Source organism: Scyliorhinus torazame, chromosome 4, assembly GCF_047496885.1.
Source record: "Scyliorhinus torazame isolate Kashiwa2021f chromosome 4, sScyTor2.1, whole genome shotgun sequence".
Taxonomy (NCBI): domain Eukaryota; kingdom Metazoa; phylum Chordata; class Chondrichthyes; order Carcharhiniformes; family Scyliorhinidae; genus Scyliorhinus; species Scyliorhinus torazame.
The window spans coordinates 68,410,520-68,429,556 of record NC_092710.1 but is presented as its reverse complement, the minus strand read 5'-3'; the positions used below and the strand labels follow the sequence as shown (position 1 = coordinate 68,429,556).

General features: G+C 47.6%; 1 protein-coding gene across 1 annotated transcript in view; it reads left to right on the top strand.

Moving 5' to 3' along the window:
- Positions 1 to 19,037, top strand: part of LOC140410285 (NACHT, LRR and PYD domains-containing protein 3-like) — a 43,573-nt gene that overhangs the window by 5,075 nt on the left and 19,461 nt on the right. The window contains exon 2 of the mRNA XM_072498259.1: positions 5,133 to 5,299. Coding sequence (XP_072354360.1) covers positions 5,133 to 5,299 — 167 coding nt within the window. The remainder of the gene's footprint in view (positions 1 to 5,132; positions 5,300 to 19,037) is intronic.

The following is a 19,037-nucleotide window of genomic DNA, read 5'->3' as shown; positions in this document are numbered from 1 at the left end:
GGAGGGGGGGGGGGGCTTTAACCCCGACGATGTCCCGGGCACTGATCTCCTTGATCCTGAAGCAGGACAATGATCCCCTGCAATATGAGTCTTACAGACCGATTTCCTTGCTAAATATAGATGCCAAGGTGCTGGCGAAGGTCTTAGCCACGAGGATTGAGGATTGTGTGCCGCATATCATCCATGAAGACCAGAAGGGGTTTGTGAAGGGGAGACAGTTGAACGCGAATGTGCGGAGGCCTTTGAACGTTATCATGATGCCGGCGAGGGAGGGGGAGGCGGAGATAGTGGTGACGATGGACGCTGAGAAAGCCTTTGATAGGGTAGAGTGGGGGTACCTGTGGAAGGTGCTGAAGAGGTTCGGGTTTGGGGAGGGGTTTGTCAGGTGGGTTAGGCTGTTGTACGAGGTCCCGATGGCGAGTGTGACCACAAATAGGAGGAGGTCCGAGTACTTTCGGTTGCACCGAGGGACGAGACAGGGGTGTCCCCTGTCCCCCCTGCTCTTCGCACTGGCGATTGAACCTCTGGCTATGGCACTAAGAGAGTCGAGGAACTGGAGGAGGTTGGTGCGGGGTGGGGAGGAGCACAGGGTGTCGCTTTCTGCAGACGACCTGCTGCTGTATGTGGCGGACCCGGTGGGAGGAATGCCAGAGGTAATGAGGATGCTTAGGGAATTCGGGGACTTTTTGGGGTACAAGCTCAATATGGGGAAGAGCGAGCTGTTCGTAGTTCAGCTAGGGGACCAGGAGAGGGGGATTGGCGAGCTCCCACTAAAAAGGGCGGAGAGGAGTTTCAGATATTTGGGTGTCCAGGTGACCAGGAGCTGGGGGGCCCTGCATAGACTTAACTTTACAAGGCTGGTGGAGCAAATGGAGGAGGAGTTCAAGAGGTGGGACGCGTTGCTGCTGTCCCTAGCGGGTAGGGTGCAGTCAATCAAAATGACGGTGCTCCCAAGGTTTTTGTTCCTGTTCCAGTGCCTCCCCGTGTTTATCCCGAAGGCTTTTTTCAGGCGGGTTAACAGGAGTATAATGGGGTTTGTGTGGGCACGAGGGACTCCGAGGGTGAGAAGGGTGTTCCTGGAGCGGAGTAGAGATAGGGGGGGGCTGGTGCTGCCCAACCTCTGTGGGTACTACTGGGCCACCAATGCGACAATGGTGTGCACGTGGGTGATGGAGGGGGAGGGGTCTGCATGGGAGAGGCTGGAGACGGCGTCCTGTGTGGGTTCGAATCTGGGGGTGCTGGCAACGTCGCCGCTGCTGCTCCCTCCAAGGAGGTATACTACGAGCCCGGTGGTGGTGCCGGCCCTCAAAATTTGGGGGCAGTGGAGGTGGCATAGGGGGGAAGTTAGGGCCTCGGCGTGGACCCCATTACGGGGGAACCACTCAGGAAGAACAGGTGGAGGGTTTTCGGGGTGGCACAGGGCAGGCATATGAAAGTTAGGGGACCTGTTTGTGGACAGAAAGTTCGCAAGCTTCGGTGAGCTGGAGGAGAAGTACGGGCTCCCCCCCGGGGAACACCTTCAGGTACTTACAGGTAAGGGCGTTTGCCAGATGGCAGGCGGTGGAATTCCCACGGCTACTGCCACACACAGTACAGGACAGGGTGCTCTCGGGGGGGTGGGTGGGATTGGGGAAGATCTCGGAAACTTACCAGGTGATGCAGGAGGAGGAGGAGGCCTCGGTGGTGGAGTTGAAAGGTAAGTGGGAGGAGGAGTTGGGAGAGGAGATCGAAGAGGGGACGTGGGCAGATGCCCTAGGGAGGGTGAACTCTTCCTCTTCATGCGCGAGGCTCAGCCTCATACAGTGTAAGGTGCTGCACAGGGCACACATGACAGGGACAAGGATGAGCAGGTTCTTTGGGGGTGAGGACAGGTGTGTTAGGTGCTCAGGGAGCCCAGCAAATCACACCCATATGTTCTGGGCATGCCCAGAGCTGGAGGAATTTTGGAAGGGCGTAGTGAGGACGGTGTCGAGGGTGGTAGGATCCAGGGTCAAACCGGGCTGGGGGCTCGCAATATTTGGGGTGGCAGAGGAGCCGGGAGTGCAGGAGGCGAAAGAGGCTGGAATTCTGGCCTTTGCGTCCCTGGTAGCCCGGCGGAGGATTCTCCTTCAGTGGAAAGATACGAGGCCCCCCAAGTGTGGAATCCAGGATCAGCGATACGGCAGGGTTCATTAAATTGGTGAGGGTGAAATTCGCCTTGAGAGGATTGGTACAAGGGTTCTTTAGGCGGTGCCAACCGTTCTTAGACTTTCTGGCAGAACACTAGACATTGGTCAATGGCGGCTGCTGCTCGAGGGGTGGGGTTTACTTTATTTTTGTTTATGTTATTTACACTGGAAGGGTCTGAGGGGCTGTATACACCTGTTGTCTTAAGTCAGGGTGTTAATGTTAATTTATTATTTAGGTACGGGCGGGAGAGGTTTGGGCGGGTTGCTTTTTTAGATTGTGTTTTGTACTTACCCCTGTTGGGTTCTTTTTTCATTCTCATTTTGTTATTGATATTTTATGAAAACCTTTAATAAAAATTATTTTTTTAAAAAAAGAAACAGGAAAGGAGAGGTCACCCTGTTAGGGGTTGTCTATAGGCCTCCGAAAAGTTCCAGAGATGTAAAGGAGAGGATTATAAAGATGATTCTGGATAGGAACGAAAGCAACAGGGTAGTTGTTATGGGGGACTTTAACTTTCCAAATATTGACTGGAAACGCTATAGTTCCAGTACATTAGACGGGTCCGTTTTTGTCCTAAGTGTGCAGGAGGGTTTCCTGACACAGTATGTAGATAGGCCAATGAGAGGCGAGGCCATATTGGATTTGGTACTGTGTAATGAACCAGGACAGGTGTTAGATTTGGAGGTAGGTGAGCACTTTGGTGATCGTGACCACAATTCGATTACGTTTACTTTAGTGATGGAAAGGGATAGGTATATGCCGCAGGGCAAGAGTTATATCTGGGGGAAAGACAATTATGATGCGATGAGGCAAGACTTAGCATACATCGGATGGAGAGGACAACTGCAGGGGATGGGCACAATGGAAATGTGGAGCTTATTCAAGAAACAGCTACTGTGTGTCCTTGATAAGTATGTACCTGTCAGGCAGGGAGGGAGTGGTCGAGTGAGTGAACCGTGGTTTACTAAAGCAGTCGAAACACTTGTCAAGAGGAAGAAGGAGACTTATGTAAAGATGAGACATGAAGGTTCAGTTAGGGCGCTCGAGAGTTATAAGTTAGCTAGGAAGGACCTAAAGAGAGAGCTAAGAAGAGCCAGGAGGGGACATGAGAAGTCTTTGGCAGGTAGGATCAAGGATAGCCCGAAAGATTTCTATAGATATGTCAGGAATAAAAGAATGACTCGGGGAAGAGTAGGGCCAGTCAAGGACAGGAGTGGGAAGTTGTGCTTGGAGTCCGAGGAGATAGGAGAGGTGCTAAATGAATATTTTTCGTCAGTGTTCACACAGGAAAAAGACAATGTTGTCGAGGAGAATAGTGAGATTCAGGCCACTAGACTAGAAGGGCTTGAGGTTCATAAGGAGGAGGTGTTAGCAATTCTGGAAAGTGTGAAAATAGATAAGCCACCTTGGCTGGATGGGATTTATCCTAGGATTCTCTGGGAAGCTAGGGAGGAGATTGCTGAGCCTTTGGCCTTGATCTTTAAGTCATCTTTGTCTACAGGAATAGTGCCAGAAGACTGGAGGATAGCAAATGTTGTCCCCTTGTTCAAGAAGGGGAGTAGAGATAACCCCGGTAACTATAGACCAGTGAGCCTTACTTCTGTTGTGGGAAAAATCTTGGAAAGGTTTATAAGTGATAGGATGTATAATCATCTGGAAAGGAACAATTTGATTAGAGATAGTCAACACGGTTTTCTGAAGGGTGGGTCGCGCATCACAAACCTTATAGAGTTCTTTGAGAAGGTGACCAAACAGGTGGATGAGGGTAAAGCAGTTGATGTGGTGTATATGTATTTCAGTAAAGCATTTGCTCAGGTTCCCCACGGTAGGCTACTACAGAAAATACGGAGGCATGGGATTCAGGGTAATTTAGCAGTTTGGATCAGAAATTGGCCAGCTGGAAGAAGACAAAAGGTAGTGGTTGATGGGAAATGTGCAGACTGAAGTCCGGTGACTAGTGGTGGAGCACAAGGATCTGTTTTGGGGCCACTGCTGTTTGTCATTTTTATAATTGACCTGGAGGAGGGCGTAGAAGGATGGGTGAGTAAATTTCCAGATGACAGTAAAGTCGGTGGAGTTGTGGACAGTGCGGAAGGATGTTACAAGTTCCAGAGGGACATAGATAAGCTGCAGCGCTGGGCTGAGAGGTGGCAAATGGAGTTTAATGTAGAAAAGTGTGAGGTGATTCATTTTGGAAGGAATAACAGGAAGACTGAGTACTGGGCTATTGGTAAGATTATTGGCAGTGTGGCTGAGCAGAGAGATCTCGGTGTCCATATGCATAGATCCCTGAAAGTTGCCACCCAGGTTGAGAGGGTTGTTAAGAAGGCGTACGGTGTGTTAGCTTTTATTGGTAGAGGGATTGAGTTTAGGAGCCATGAGGTCATGTTGCAGCTATACAACACTCTGGTGCGGCCGCATTTGGAGTATTGCGTGCAATTCTGGTCGCCGCATTATAGGAAGGATGTGGAAGCATTGGAAAAGGCGCCGAGGAGATTTACCAGAATGTTGCCTGGTATGGAGGGGAGATCTTATGAGGAAAGGCTGAGGGACTTGAGGCTGTTTTCGTTAGAGAGAAGAAGGTTAAGAAGTGACTTAATTGAGGCATACAAGATGATCAGAGGATTGGATAGGGTGGACAATGAGAGCCTTTTCCTCGGATGGTGATGTCTAGCACGAGGGGACATACCTTTAAATTGAGGGGAGATAGATATAACACAGATGTCAGAGGTAGGTTCTTTAATCAGAGTAGTAAGGGCGTGGAATGCCTTGCCTGCATCAGTCGTGGACTCGCCAACACTAAGGACATTGAAATGGTCATTGGCTAGACATATGGACAATAAGGGAATAGTGTAGATGGACTTTAGAGTGGTTTCACAGGTTGGCGCAACATCGAGGGCCGAAGGGCCTGTACTGCGCTGTAATGTTCTATGTTGTATATTCGTTTCATTTTGTTTGCTCAGAGCGAATCTCTTCAATCAGTGAAATCCTCAAAAAGTGCAACGATTACCAACTCTCCCAGTTGACGAAATTCTACCGGGACAGACTGGAACAGGCGATTGAAATGGGAGTGGATGGAGTCAGCTCATTGTTAACATACGAGAATCAATTCAATGGAGAAGAACATCGGGTAAGTAGGAGGTGAAACGAAATGGTGCCAATATTGCAGACAAAATACTTTTTGACAAAGCTTTGTGACTTATACTCATCAGGACAAATGCAAGAATGCCAAGTTTCAAAAGATAATTTCTGTGCCATCTCTGTTTTTAGCAATATTATAATAGACAGAGTTCAGGCAGCTTCATCAGGAATACAAGACATAGGATACAAGGACTGTAGAATTGTGCTGTGTAAACCTGACATAATACAAGCAGTGCAAATACCCAGCAACCGCATAAGTACTCATGGTATCTGAGGGAACTGTTTTGGTATAAACCTTTTTCTGTAGAAAAATGTATTAAAGATATTTTGCATACATACAGAAAAATATCAGAAACCCAAAAACCCAGACGCAAAAACTCAAGCAAACTGCAGCAACTGTTAACAAGCCCACGCGTCACACCGCCCCCTTAGGTTTTCCTCCATAGCGCCCCATCCACACCCAAAACAAAGAAAAGATGAAAAATCCTTAGTAACCCCCCTTCCCGCTGATACTTTAGTGCACTTTAAATAAGCCGATAAACGGTTTCCACCTCCAGGTGAATCCCTCCTCCGTTCCCCGTAAGGTGAGCTTACCTTTTTGCAAGTGCAGGCATTCTACCAGGCCGCTCACCCTCACCTCCGCCTTTAGCGGCTCCAAGTCCCGCAATCTCGAGAGAATCTGTCTCCGGGCTATCAAGCAGGCAAAGGCCAAGACATCGGCATCTCTCGGCCTCGTTTGAATATCGCCACCTCTGGACCAGGGGCCGCCGCTACACACAAAATCTCGGACAGAACATCCCAGAACCCCTCCTCACTTTGGACAAGCCGAGTGGGCGTTATACGTGGCCGACCATCCCCGCCTCTCCCCTCCCGTCCCCCCGCCCCCGCACACCGCCCACACCGATCCTCCACCCCTGCAAAGAGCTGGTTCATCCCCGGCATGTGGGCCTTGTGCAACACCTTAAATTAGATGATTTTTAACCTCACAAACGATGAGAATGCATTCACCTGTGCAGGGCTCCCTTCCAGAGCCTGGCCCTCACCTCCCCACCTAACTCCTCCCATTTGCGCCGGATGCCTGCCACCCTCCCTCTCCATCAGTTCTCCATAAATGCGGCATGGTGGCGCAGTGCTTAGCAGGGCCTGAGGACCCTGTCTGTGTGGAGTTTGCACATTCTCCTCGTGTCTGCGTTGGTCTCACCCTCACAACCCGAAGATGTGCAGGGTAGATGGATTGACCAGGTTAAATTGTCCATGAATTGAAAAAAAACAATTGGGTACTCTAAATTTATATTACAAAAAAATAAATGTTTGTCACTCTCTGCTCCCCAATGTCCTCTTTGGACATCATCTTATCTTGCAACACCGGAGGTGGCAGCCCCAGGATGGGTGGTACCTCTCTCCTCTTAAAATCCCTCACTGGCAGGCACCTGAACCCATTCCCCTTAAGCAATTGATACTTTCCTCAAGTTCTTCCAGGCCTCCAAACAAATCCCAGAAGTACTCTATCCCCACGGCCACCATCCCCGTACCTCGCATTCAGCCCAGCCAACACAAACCAATGAATATCACATATCGGTGCCCACAGGGTCATGCGCGATGTTTGCCTTCACTGGGTCCAGACTGGAGCGATCAGACAACCACTGGGCTCACAGAATATCGGGCTGCCAAGAACGGGAGGCACGCCGATAAAAGTGTCCTCAGACTCATTCCCCTACATGATGCTGCCTCCATCCAGCCCCAACCCGACCCCTCCTCGACTGCCATTTCCTGACCATTGCAATGTTTGTGGGCCAATAGTAATTCAGCAAACTAGGCATTATCAGCCTCCCTCCTCCCCTCACAAAAATACCCTCCTCACCCGCAGGGATTTCCCCGCCCACACAAACCTCGAAATTATCCCATTTTCCTTCCTAAGAAAGGACTTTGTAAGAAAGATAGTGAAGTTCTGGAACACAAACAGGAACTTGGGCAGCACTGTCACTTTAACCGTCTGCATGCGCCCAGCCAATGACAAAGGCAACGCATCCCACCTCCTGAAGACCGTCTTCAAACTCTAAACCAACCGCTTCAAATTCAATTTGAAAAGCTGGGCCCAGCTCCATGCCACCTGTATCCCGAGATACCGAAAGCTCATGCCCACCACCCGGAACGGCAACTACCCTGGCCTCCTCTCCTGCCTTCTGGCATTAATCGGGAACACCTCACTATTCCCCATGTTCAATGTGTACTCGAGAAATGGTCATAGTCCAGCTGGATATCCATAATCCTATCACAATTCTCCTCTGGGTCCCAGGTATAAAAAGCAGAAGATCATCTGCATACAATGAAACTCTGTGCTCGACCCCTCCCTCTTAATCCCTCTCCAACCTCTCGACGGCCTTAGTGCCATTACCTATCTGGCTCTATTGCCAGAGCAAAAAGCAGCAGGGAGAACGGGCATCCATTCACCTTCCCGTGATTCAAACCGAGTTACCCCGAATTAGACCTATTCGTCCAGACACTAGCCATCGGCATACTATACAACAGCTGGACCCAATCCATGAAACCCTGGCCAAACCCAAACCCAAACCACTCCAGCACCTCCATCAAATACGCCCATTCAACTCGATCGAAAGTCTTCTCCACATTCATTGTCACCACTGCTTCCGCCTCCTGTCCCTCCGAGGGCTTCATAATGACATTGAAAAATGTGCACATTTGTCAGCAAGTGCATCCCCTTCACAAAGCCCGCCCTGTCCTCGCCTATCAGCCCGGGTACACATTCCTCTATCTGCGACACTAACACTTTCGTATCCACATTTAACAGCGAAACCAGGTGTGTGACCCACACTGCTCCGGGTCCTTATCCTTCTTTAAATCCAGCGAAATGGGCACCTGCGACAATGTATGGGGAAGCAACCTCCTTAACCTCGACTCATTATGCATCCCCACCATCAGGTGTCCCTGACTCGCAGCAACCTCTTATTGAACTCAGCTGGAAACCCATCTCGCCCCGGGACCTTTCGCACCTGCATCGAGCTTACGCTTCCATCACCTCCCACAGCCCAATTGGGGCCGCAAACCCCTGCATCTTCTCATGCACTCCTGGGAACCCATCCAACAACGATTGCAGAGGCTCCGACTCATACAGTCTTCTGTCAAAGGCCTCAAATACCCCATTCAGTCACTCTTGGTCTTACACCATCTTGTCTCACTCATCCCTCACCCCTCCAATCTGCCTCGTCGCTCCTTGCTTCCTCAATTGGTGCGCCAACATACTACTCGCTTTTTCCCCATACCCATACACTGTCCCGCTGGCCTCCGCAATTTCGTTACCACCTTTCAAACCAACCCAAGGTCCATCTTGAGCCTCTGTCTCTCCTTTAATAACTCCTCATCTTACGCAGCCGAGTAACTCCACTCCACTATCAAAATATCGTCCACCAGCCTCACTCTTCCTCTCGTTCCACCATCTTGCTGTGAGCCCGAAACGAGAGAACTTCGCCCCTTAAGTGCCTCACACAGTGTGGTGACCGTGACGTGTTCCATGTCGTTCAGCTCTATATAACTTGGGATGGCCACCCTCACCTTTAACACACCACCGTATCCACCACAAATCCCACATGCAATCTCCACTGTGGCTGTTGGGCCTCTCCCTGTGCCACTCGCAAGTCCACCCAGTGTGATGCTCAGAGACCACGATTGCCAAATACTTTGAATCGGCTACTCCCACCGACAGCCCGTTATTCATTATAGGTCCTGATGGATATGCAGCTCGTTCTCCTCCTATGTGCACTTCTTTGGCTTCCTCGCCCACCTCATAATCTTCTCTTTATCGGCAAAATGACACAGCATCACCAACATCAACCTCAGCGGTTCCCCTACTTGTGGCCTCCTACTCGGCGCCATGTGTGCTTGAGCAGAACAACAGTGGGTTTTTTTATTTTAAAGACTGTGCAGAAAAATCAGTTCTCTCCAGGAGTGATTGCATAAAAAATAGAGCTTGGTTATTTTTACGAACGAAACTTTATTAAACAAAAAAAAATGCATAAACTTTTAAACTTCGAACCTAACAAGAACCACTTATATGTATTTTACCCCACCAAAGATTTCCCATTAGACAGTACGTAAAATGAACATAAAGACCTATGCTCCACTTACAGAGATAGACAGAAATGTTACTTGCATTCACAGAACATATTCTTCCTTCTTCTGGAGGCTTTTCAAATCCGTTTGCCCACACCTTTTCGAACAGGATTCCTTTCTCTTTCTAAACTCCACCCGGCCCCTCAAACAATAGTTGTGTCCTGGGTGGCCAGACTTCACCTCACCATTGCTATCTGGGTTGTTGATTACTCACTTCCATTTACACAAATGAACAGGGCTATGCTATGAATATGCAATTAAACTCAAATTTACGGGCAAAATATGCCACCAGACTCTGCAATGGACCCATAGCTGGTCAGATCTGCGTGTTCTGGAGGACACAGAGCGTGGGTGAATCCCCTCAGCTGAACTAGGTTACCCTGTTTATTCCCATGAACGAGTTTAAGCCTGAATGGGCAATGTAACTCAGGCCAGGTGTGGGTATATGCCTCTGGATCAGTGCTAGCAGTTTTACCCTCAGTCTGTGAAGCCCTGGATCGAATTTCCTCACATCTCCCTGTAATAAGACCTTCTGCCTACAGAAAACAATGAAACGTCAATATACACAAATGGCTTCATTTTCAGAACACTTTCCAACTTTAAAAATTTCTTAAGATTACATACAATTTACATTCTGTACAATATATATCATTTTACAATTTTAAACAAGCAAACATCACATGAATATAATCCGTTGTAGTCTTGTCCCATGACGCAGTCGTGTTAAGGCATCAACAATCACATTCTCTTTCGGACAATCATTTGTACTAGTTCAATCCAAGTAGTCCTGGCATTATTAAACGTAAAAGTTGTGTCTGTAATAGTTTCCAGATTGTTGCACAACAGAAAACTTCATCAACAATTAAATTACATGCAGTTGCCTGGTTTTACCCGCAGAGTTTTCCACTTTATTGTAAGGCAGATTGCTGATCGAAGGTTCAGCATTCATTATCAGTCCTGCACATTTATCAACTGTTTTGTATTCTGCCTCCTTTGCTTTCTGCTGTGGATAGCCAAAAGTAAAAGGTAACAGGTGATGCAGGTAGACAATGTAAAACACCAGTCATTGCATGTTAAATGCTTGCGGGATATTCTGGCTAAATTTGTGCCAGCTCTTCAGACTCCAGATTCCGTATTCCACCACTCACTCTGTGAAATGGTGAGACAGCGTCTTCAATCTCATGCAGATGATTGATGGCATATTGGGGGTTCTGCGTAATTTGATGCAGGATCTCAGCTTTCTTCCAAATCTGTCTTTCCAAGCTAGCTTTCTCTTCCATGTAACCATCAGTGATATCTTCCGTTGGATGTCGTTCCCATGCCAGCTGCCTCCTAGCCTTCAGTTCCTCATTAAATCCGTCAAAGAGTTCCGTTTTGCGTTTACATGAATCAGCCATCTCTGTTTGTACCTATGCTACCTTTAGTGGATTGAGCCTGCATGGGCTTTGTTTAATGGGAAAATCATTTCTGATATTTACATCATAGAGTGGCACAATAGTACAGTGGTTAGCACCACTGCCTCACAGCGGCAGGGACCAGGTTTGAATCCGACCTGGTGGAGTTTGCACGTTCTCCCTGTATCTGCGTGGGTTTCATCTGGGTGCTCCGGTTTTCTCCCACTGTCCAAACATGTGCTGGTTAGGTGGATTGACCATGCTAAATCGTCCCTTAGTTTCCAAAGGTAAGGGGGAAGGGCGTGTGGTGACAGAGATATGGCGGGGGAGTTGGCCTAGATAAGGTGCTCTTTCAGAGGACCGGTGTACCATCGATTGGCCGAAGGGCCTCCTTCCACACTGTGGGGATTGTATTATATCTCTTCTCAATGAGTTCCACCGACTAAGACTTCCTCCTTCTTTCCTTCTCTATCAAATTGCCTTCTGAGCATATTAACGTGACACGCTCTGTGAGTGCACCTTGTGGGGTTCTTATCAAATCATTCATCTCACTCAGTTTCCTTTCAATCTTATAAGGCCCACTAAACCTTACTGTTACTGGTTCCCCTACCATTGGTAACAATACCATTCATTTGATGCACCATTCTAATATCCCTTGTGATTCCGAATGGCATGTCAGTTGAGTTAAACTGCTTTATTCCTAACTATCCATATATTCCTTGAATTACTTCAACACAAAATTGGATCCCTGATCTCATTGAGTTACTTTTGATACAACAAAATGATTCAGTGATAAAGCAGTTATAGAGTTCAAATGGTGGAATGGAATCTCAGTGTATGTGAAAATGGCATTACATTTGAAATGCTACAAAATCTTTGATAATGGATTCTAAAATATTCCTCGCTACCAACATCAGGCTTCCTGATCCATACTTCGCTGTTTTCTCTCCACCTCCCTTTTTAAATAGTGGAATTAGTTTACAGATTCTATGGAATCGTGGACGATTACCACCAATGCATCCATTATATCTAGACCAACTCCCTGAAGTGCTCGGGGATGTATATTATCAGGCCTGGGGGTTGAGCAGGCTTAAATCCCATCAATTTCCCCAACACCATGGATCTACTAATATTCATAGAGTCATAGAATTTACAGTGCAGAAGGAGGCAATTCGGCCCATCGAATCTACACCGGCCCTTGGAAAGAACACCCGAGATAAGCTCAACCCATCCGCGTAACCCAGTAACCCCCACCTAACCTTTTTGGACACTAACGGCAATTTGTTATTGCCAATCCACCTAACCTGCACATCTTTGGACATATTTGGACCGTGGGAGGAAACCGGAGCACCCAGGTTCCCACGCAGACACGGGGCGAATGTGCAGACTCCACACAGACAGTGACGCAAGCCGGGAAATGAACCTGGGGCCCTGGAGCTGTGAAGCAACTGTGCTAACCACTGTGATACCGTCCTGCTTTGTGGTATTGATCTCCTTCAGTTCCTCCCTCTCACTAAACCCTGCGTTCCCCAACATTTCTGGCATCTGATGTGTGAAGATTGTGAAGACAGAATCAAAGTATGTGTTTAGTTGCTCAGTCGTTTATTTGTGCCCGATTATACATTCTGCTATTTCTGACTGTAAGAGACCTAGAATTATCTTCACCAATATTTTTCTCCTCACGTTTCTATAGAAATGTTTGCAGTCAGTTGTTATGCTCCCTGCAAGCTTATTCTCATATTCTATTTTCCACTTCTTAATCAATCCCTTAATTCTTCTTTGCTGAATACTAAAATGCTCTCAGCCCTCAGGACTCTTGTTTTTCTTGGTCAATGTGTATGCTTTATCCTTGGATCGAATATTATCTCTCATTTCCATTGTAAGCCGTGGATTGGCCACATTTCCCATTTTACTTTTGTGCCAGACAGGAATAAGCAATTGTTGCAGTTCCCCCACGCTCTCCATGAATGTTTGCCAATGCCTATCCACCGTCATCACTTGAAGTGTCCCAATCGATCAAAGCCAATTCACGCCTTATCCACTTCATCCACCATCTGGTTTCATTTTTTATTACCCATCTGATCAAACATGGTTTCTGACAATTCATCCACCTGCTCTTTGTCTTAATTGACCATCTGATCAAACAAGGTTTCTGACAAGTGAACCTCAGCCTCCCTATCGGCATTCCTCAAGTTCTCTTTCCCCTGTCTCAGACAGAGGCTTTGTGATCTGGTTGCCGCACAATCTGCAAACACTCCTGGATATAACCTTTGCAACATTTCACTCTAATTTTGCACTGGCTTTTCAATCACAGTATGCTGCACTCCCTGCTATATCATTACCAGGATAAATTGTTCCCCTGAAAATGGTAGTTTTGCTATTATTCGTACTACTACCACTTTTCAGAGGACTCTCTAATCTTACTTTGCATAGTGGCACACTCAGGCTCTCACTATGAATGTCACATATTAGCACCATTTTGCCAATACGCCTTCGAAATTACATATCTCCTTATCTTTCATCATTAAAGATTGACTTGTTCCTGTATCCCTTATGATACTTCCCCTGATACACACGTGTAAACATTACCCTCACAAATTAGATGCCTAGCATTTTCCGGTATGTGCTCATCCATCAGCCTCTGAGCATATTGTACACTCTGGTGCAACTCATAGAATCATTGAATTCCTACAGTGCAAAAGCGGGCCATTCGGCCAAATGAGTCTGCACCGACCCTCTAAAAGAATTTTTTAAAATTTAGGGTATCCAATACTTTTATTCCAATGAGAGTGGCCAATTCACCTACCCTGAACATCTATTTAGGTTGTGGAGGTGCGAACCATGCAGAGACCGGGACAGTGATCCGGGACCTTGCTCGAACCCAGGTCCTCAGCGCCATGAGACAGCAGTGCTAACCACTGCGCCACGGTGCCGCCCTGGATGAAGGTTGTTTTTGTGAATGAAAGACTATGTACAGTGGTGTACCGCTGGTATGCGTGCTGGATCCTTTGCTGTTTTCAGGTGTGAAAGTGTGTGGCATGAACAGTATGTTCACAGGTGACAGAAAAATTGTTGGTGTGGAAAATAGCGAGGAGGAACGCATTACATTCCAGGATAATATAAGCGGGCTGGTCAAATGGCCAGCGGCAAATGGAATTTAACCCACAAAAGTGTGAGATGTTGAAGCTTGGGAGGGCTAACATGGCAACGGAATACACAATGAATGGTAGGACACTAGGAAGTACAGAGGATCAGAGGAACATTGGGGAGCCCGTACATAGACCTCTGGCGAAAGCAAGAGACGGTGAAGCAGGCAAATGGGATTCTTGCCTTTATTAGACGAGTAAGAAGTCTGACAGCACCAGGTTAAAGCCCAACAGGTTTGTTTGGAGTCACTAGCTTTCAGACCGCAGCTCCTTCATCGCTGAATCTTTTACTGGCCGAGGCATAGGATAAAAGCGCAGGCAAGTTATGATGGAGTTGTATGACATGCTCGTTAGGCCATTGCTGGAGTATTTTGTGCAGTTCTGGTCGTCATTCTAGAGGAAGGATGTGATTTCACTCGAAAGGGTGCAGAAGAGTTTCACCAAGATGTTGACTGCGCTGGAAAGTTTCAGCTGCAAAAAGAGGAGGGTTAGGCTGGGGGTTTCTCCTTAGTGTAGAGAAGGCTGAGAGGGCCCTGGTTGAACTGTAGAAATAATGAAGACATAGAAAGGACATAGAAACATTCCCCTCGCCTGAGGAGTCACTAACTAGGGGGCATAGATTTAAGATAATAGGCGGGAGATTTAGAGGGGATTTGACCAAAACAAGTTTTCATCCACAGGTTGATGGTAATCTAGAACTCACTGCCTAAAATGGTGGGAGAGATGGGAACTCTCACAACATTTAAGTATCATTTAGATGAGCGGAGTGATTCCTGTCACATTTGTTTTTATTCATTTACGGAATGTGGGTGTCGCTGGTTAGGCCAACATTTATTGCCCATCCCTAGGTGTCCTTCAGAAAGTGATGGTAAGTTGCCTTCTTGAACTACTGCAGTCCTTGAGGTGTAGGTACACCCACTGTGCTGTTAGGCAGGGTGTTCCAGTTGTTTAAATGTTCACCACCATTCATGGCTGGATGTGGTCGGACTACAGAGCGTAGATCTGATCCATTGGTGGTGCAATCACGTAGCTCTGTCCATTACTTGCTGCTTATGCTGTTTGGCACACAAGTAGTCCTGTGTTGCAGCTTAACGCCGTTAACACCTCATTTCTTGTTATGCCTGATGTTGCTACTGGCATGATGTCCTGCACTCTTCATTGAACCGGGGTTGATCCCTGACTTGATGGTAATCGTAGAGTGGGGGATATGCCGGTCCATGAGGTTTCAGACTGTGGCTGAGTACAATTCTGCTGCTGATGACTCACATAGCCGCATGAATGCCCAGTCTTGAGTTTCTACATCTGTTCTATGTCTATCCCATTTAACACGGTGGTAGTGCCACACAACACGATGGAGGGTATCCTCAGTATGAAGATGGGACTTTGTCTCCATAAGGACTGTGCAGTGGTCACTTCTACCGATACTGTCATGGTCAGATGCATCTGCTGCAGGCAGATTGGTGACGATGAGGTCAAGTGTGTTTTTCTCGATTGTTGGTTCCCTCACCACCTGCTGCAGTCACAGTGATGTTCAACATGGAGGAGTACTGATTCATTGGCTGATGGTGGACAGTATGTGCTAACCAGCAGGAGGTGTCCTTGCCCATGTTTAACCTGACACCATGAGACTTCACGTGGTCCAGAGTCGATGGTGTGGCCTCCCAGGGCAATGCCCTCCCGACTGTATACCACTGTATCACAACCTCTGCTGGGTCTATCCTGCCGGTGAATCAGGACATACCCAGGATTTGGGATTGGGCAGCACAGTAGCATTATGGTTAGCACACTTGCTTCACAGCTCCAGGGTTTCAGGTTCGATTCCCGGCTTGGGTGACTGTCTGTGCGGAGACTGCACATTCTCCCCGTGTGGGCGTGGGTTTCCTCTGGGTGCTCCGGTTTCCTCCCACAGTCCAAAGATGTGCAGGTTAGGTGGATTGGCCGTCCAAAATTGCCCTTAGTGTTGGGTGGGTTTACTGGGTTATGGGGATAGGGTGGAGGTGTTGACCTTGGGTAGGGTGCTCTTTCCAAGAGCCGGTGCAGACTCGATGGGCCGAACGGCTTCCTTCTGCACTGTAAATTCTATGATAATCTATGATTTTGAGAAACTCCCTTCGACTACTACTCGCTGTCTCCTGTTGCCCAGCCAGGTCTCTATCCATCTAGCTAGTACACCCTGAACCCCATAGGACTTCACTTTCTCCATCAGCCTACCATGGGGAACCTGATCAAATGCCTTGCTGAAGTCCATGTGTATGACATCCACAGCACTTGCCTCATCAATCAACTTGGTCACTTCCCCAAAGAGTTCTATTAAGTTGGTAAGTTCCCTGCACAAAACCATGTTGCCTTTCACTGATAGGCCCATTTTCTTCCAAATGGGAATAGATCCTATCCCTCAGTATCTTCTTCAGCAGCTTCCTTACCACTGACGTCCGACTCACCAGTCTATAATTACCTGGATTATCCCTGCTACCCTTCTTAAACAAAGGGGCATCATTAGCAATTCTTCAGTCCTCCGGTACCTCACCTGTGTTCAAAGATGCTGCAAAGAGGCCCCAGCTATTTCCAATCTCACTTCCCTCAGTAACCTGGGATAGATCCCATCCGGATCTGGGGACTTGTCCACCTTAATGCCTTTTAGAATACCCATAACATCCTCCCTCCTTATGCCGACTTGACCTAGAGTAATCAATCATCTATCCCTAACCTCAATATTCGTCACGCCCCTCTCCTCGGTGAATACCGATGCAAAGTACCCGTTAAGAATCTCACCCATTTTCTCTGACTCCACGCATAACTTTCCTCCTTTGTCCTTGAGTGGGCCAACCCTTTATCTCGTTACCCTCTTGCTCCTTATGTATGAATAAAAGGCTTTGGGATTTTCCTTAACCCTGTTTGGTAAAGATATTTCATGACCCCCTTTAGCTCTCTTGATTCCTCGTTTACGATTGGTCCTACATTCCCGATATTCTTCCAAAGCTTTGTCTGTCTTCAGTCGCCTAGACCTGATGTATGCTTCCTTTTTCCTCTTAGCTCGTCTCACAATTTCACCTGTCATCCATGGTTCCTTAATCTTGCCATTTCTGTCCCTCATTTTCACAGGGACATGTCTGTCCTGCACTCTAATCAATCTCTCTTTAGAACCCTCCCACATATCAAATGTGGATTTACCTTCAAACAGCTGCTCCCAATCCACATTCCCCAACTCCTGCCGAATTTTGGTGTAATTGGCCTTCCCCCAATTTAGCACTCTTCCTTTAGGACCACTCTCGTCTTTGTCCATGAGTATTCTAAAACTTACGGAATTGTGATCACTATTTCCAAAGTAATCCCCGACTGAAACTTCAACCACCTGCCCGGGCTCATTCCCCAACACCAGGTCCAGTATGGCCTCTTCCCGAGTTGGACTGTTTACATACTGCTCCAGATAACCCTCCTTGATGCTCCTAACAAATTCTGCTCCATCTAGACCTCTGACACAAAGTGTATCCTAGTCAATGTTGGGAAAATTAAAATCTCCTATCACCACCACCCTGTTGCTCCTACATCTTTCCATAATCTGTTTACATATTTGTACCTCTATCTCACGCTCGCTGTTGGGAGGCCTGTAGTACAGCCCCAACATTGTTACCGCACCCTTCCTATTTCTGAGCTCTGACCATATCGCCTCACTGCTCGAGTCCTCCATAGTGCCCACCTTCAGCACAGCTGTGATATCCTCTCTGACCAGTAATGCAATTTCGCCACCCCTTTTACCTCCCTCTCTATCCCGCCTGAAGCATCGATATCCTGGGTTGTTTAGTTGCCAATCATGCCCCTCCCTCAACAAAGTCTCAGTAATAGCAATAACATCATACTCCCACGTAGTAATCCAAGCCCTAAGTTCACCTGCCTTACCTACTACACTTCTTGCATTAAAACAAATGCACTGCAGACCACCAGTCCCTTTGCGTTCATCATCTGCTCCCTGCCTACTCTTCCCCTTAGTCACGCTGACTTCATGATCTGGTTCCTTACAGGCTTCAGTTACTACCTTCTTACTGTCCACTAAACTCCTCGTTTGGTTCCCATCCCCCTGCCACATTAGCTTCAACCTTCCCCAACAGCGTTAGCAAAAGCATCCCCAAGGACACTGGTTCCAGTCCGGACCATGGTGTAGACCGTCCAATTTGTAGTAGTCCCACCTCCGCCAGAACCGGTCCCAATGTCCCAAAAATCTGAACCCCTCCCTCCTGCACCATCTCTCAAGCCACGCATTCATCCTGCCCATGTTTTCATTTCTACTCTGACTATTACATGGCACCGGTAGTAATCCTGAGATTACTACCTCTGAGGTCCAACTTTTTAACTTGGTTCCTAACTCCCTAAATTCTGTTTGTAGGACCTCATCCCGTTTTTTACCGATCATATTGGTGCCTGTATGCACCACGACGACTGGCTGTTCACCCTCCCCCTTCAGAACGTTCTGCAGCCGATCTGAGACATCCCTGACCCGTGCACCTGGGAGGCAACATACCATTCGGGAGTCTCGTTTTCGACCACAGAACCGCCTATCTACTCCCCTTACAATTGAATCTCCTATGACTATAGCCCTTCCACTCTATTTCCTGTCCTTCTGTACAGCAGACCAGCCACGGTGCCATGAACCTGGCTACTGCTGCCTTCCCCTATAGTTGACACTTCCTCCCTTGGAAAAAGCCTCTGACTGTCCACTCTGTCTATGCCTCTCATAATTTTGTAGAATTCTATCAGATCTCCCCTCAGCCTCCTTCTTTTCAGTGAAAACATCCCCAGTTTATTCAATCTCTCCTCATGGTAGACACCCTCGAGACCAGACAGCATCCTGGTGATCCTTCTTTGTACTCTCTCCAAAGCTCCACCTCCTTCTGATAATGGGTGACCAGAACTGCACGTAATATTCGAAATGCGGCGTAACCAAGGTTTTATAGTTGCAAAATGCTTTCTCAACTATTACACTCAATTCTCCGGCTGATGAATTCAAGCATGCCATATGCCTTCATAATCTCTTTAGCCACCTGTGTTGCTACTTTTAGGGAAC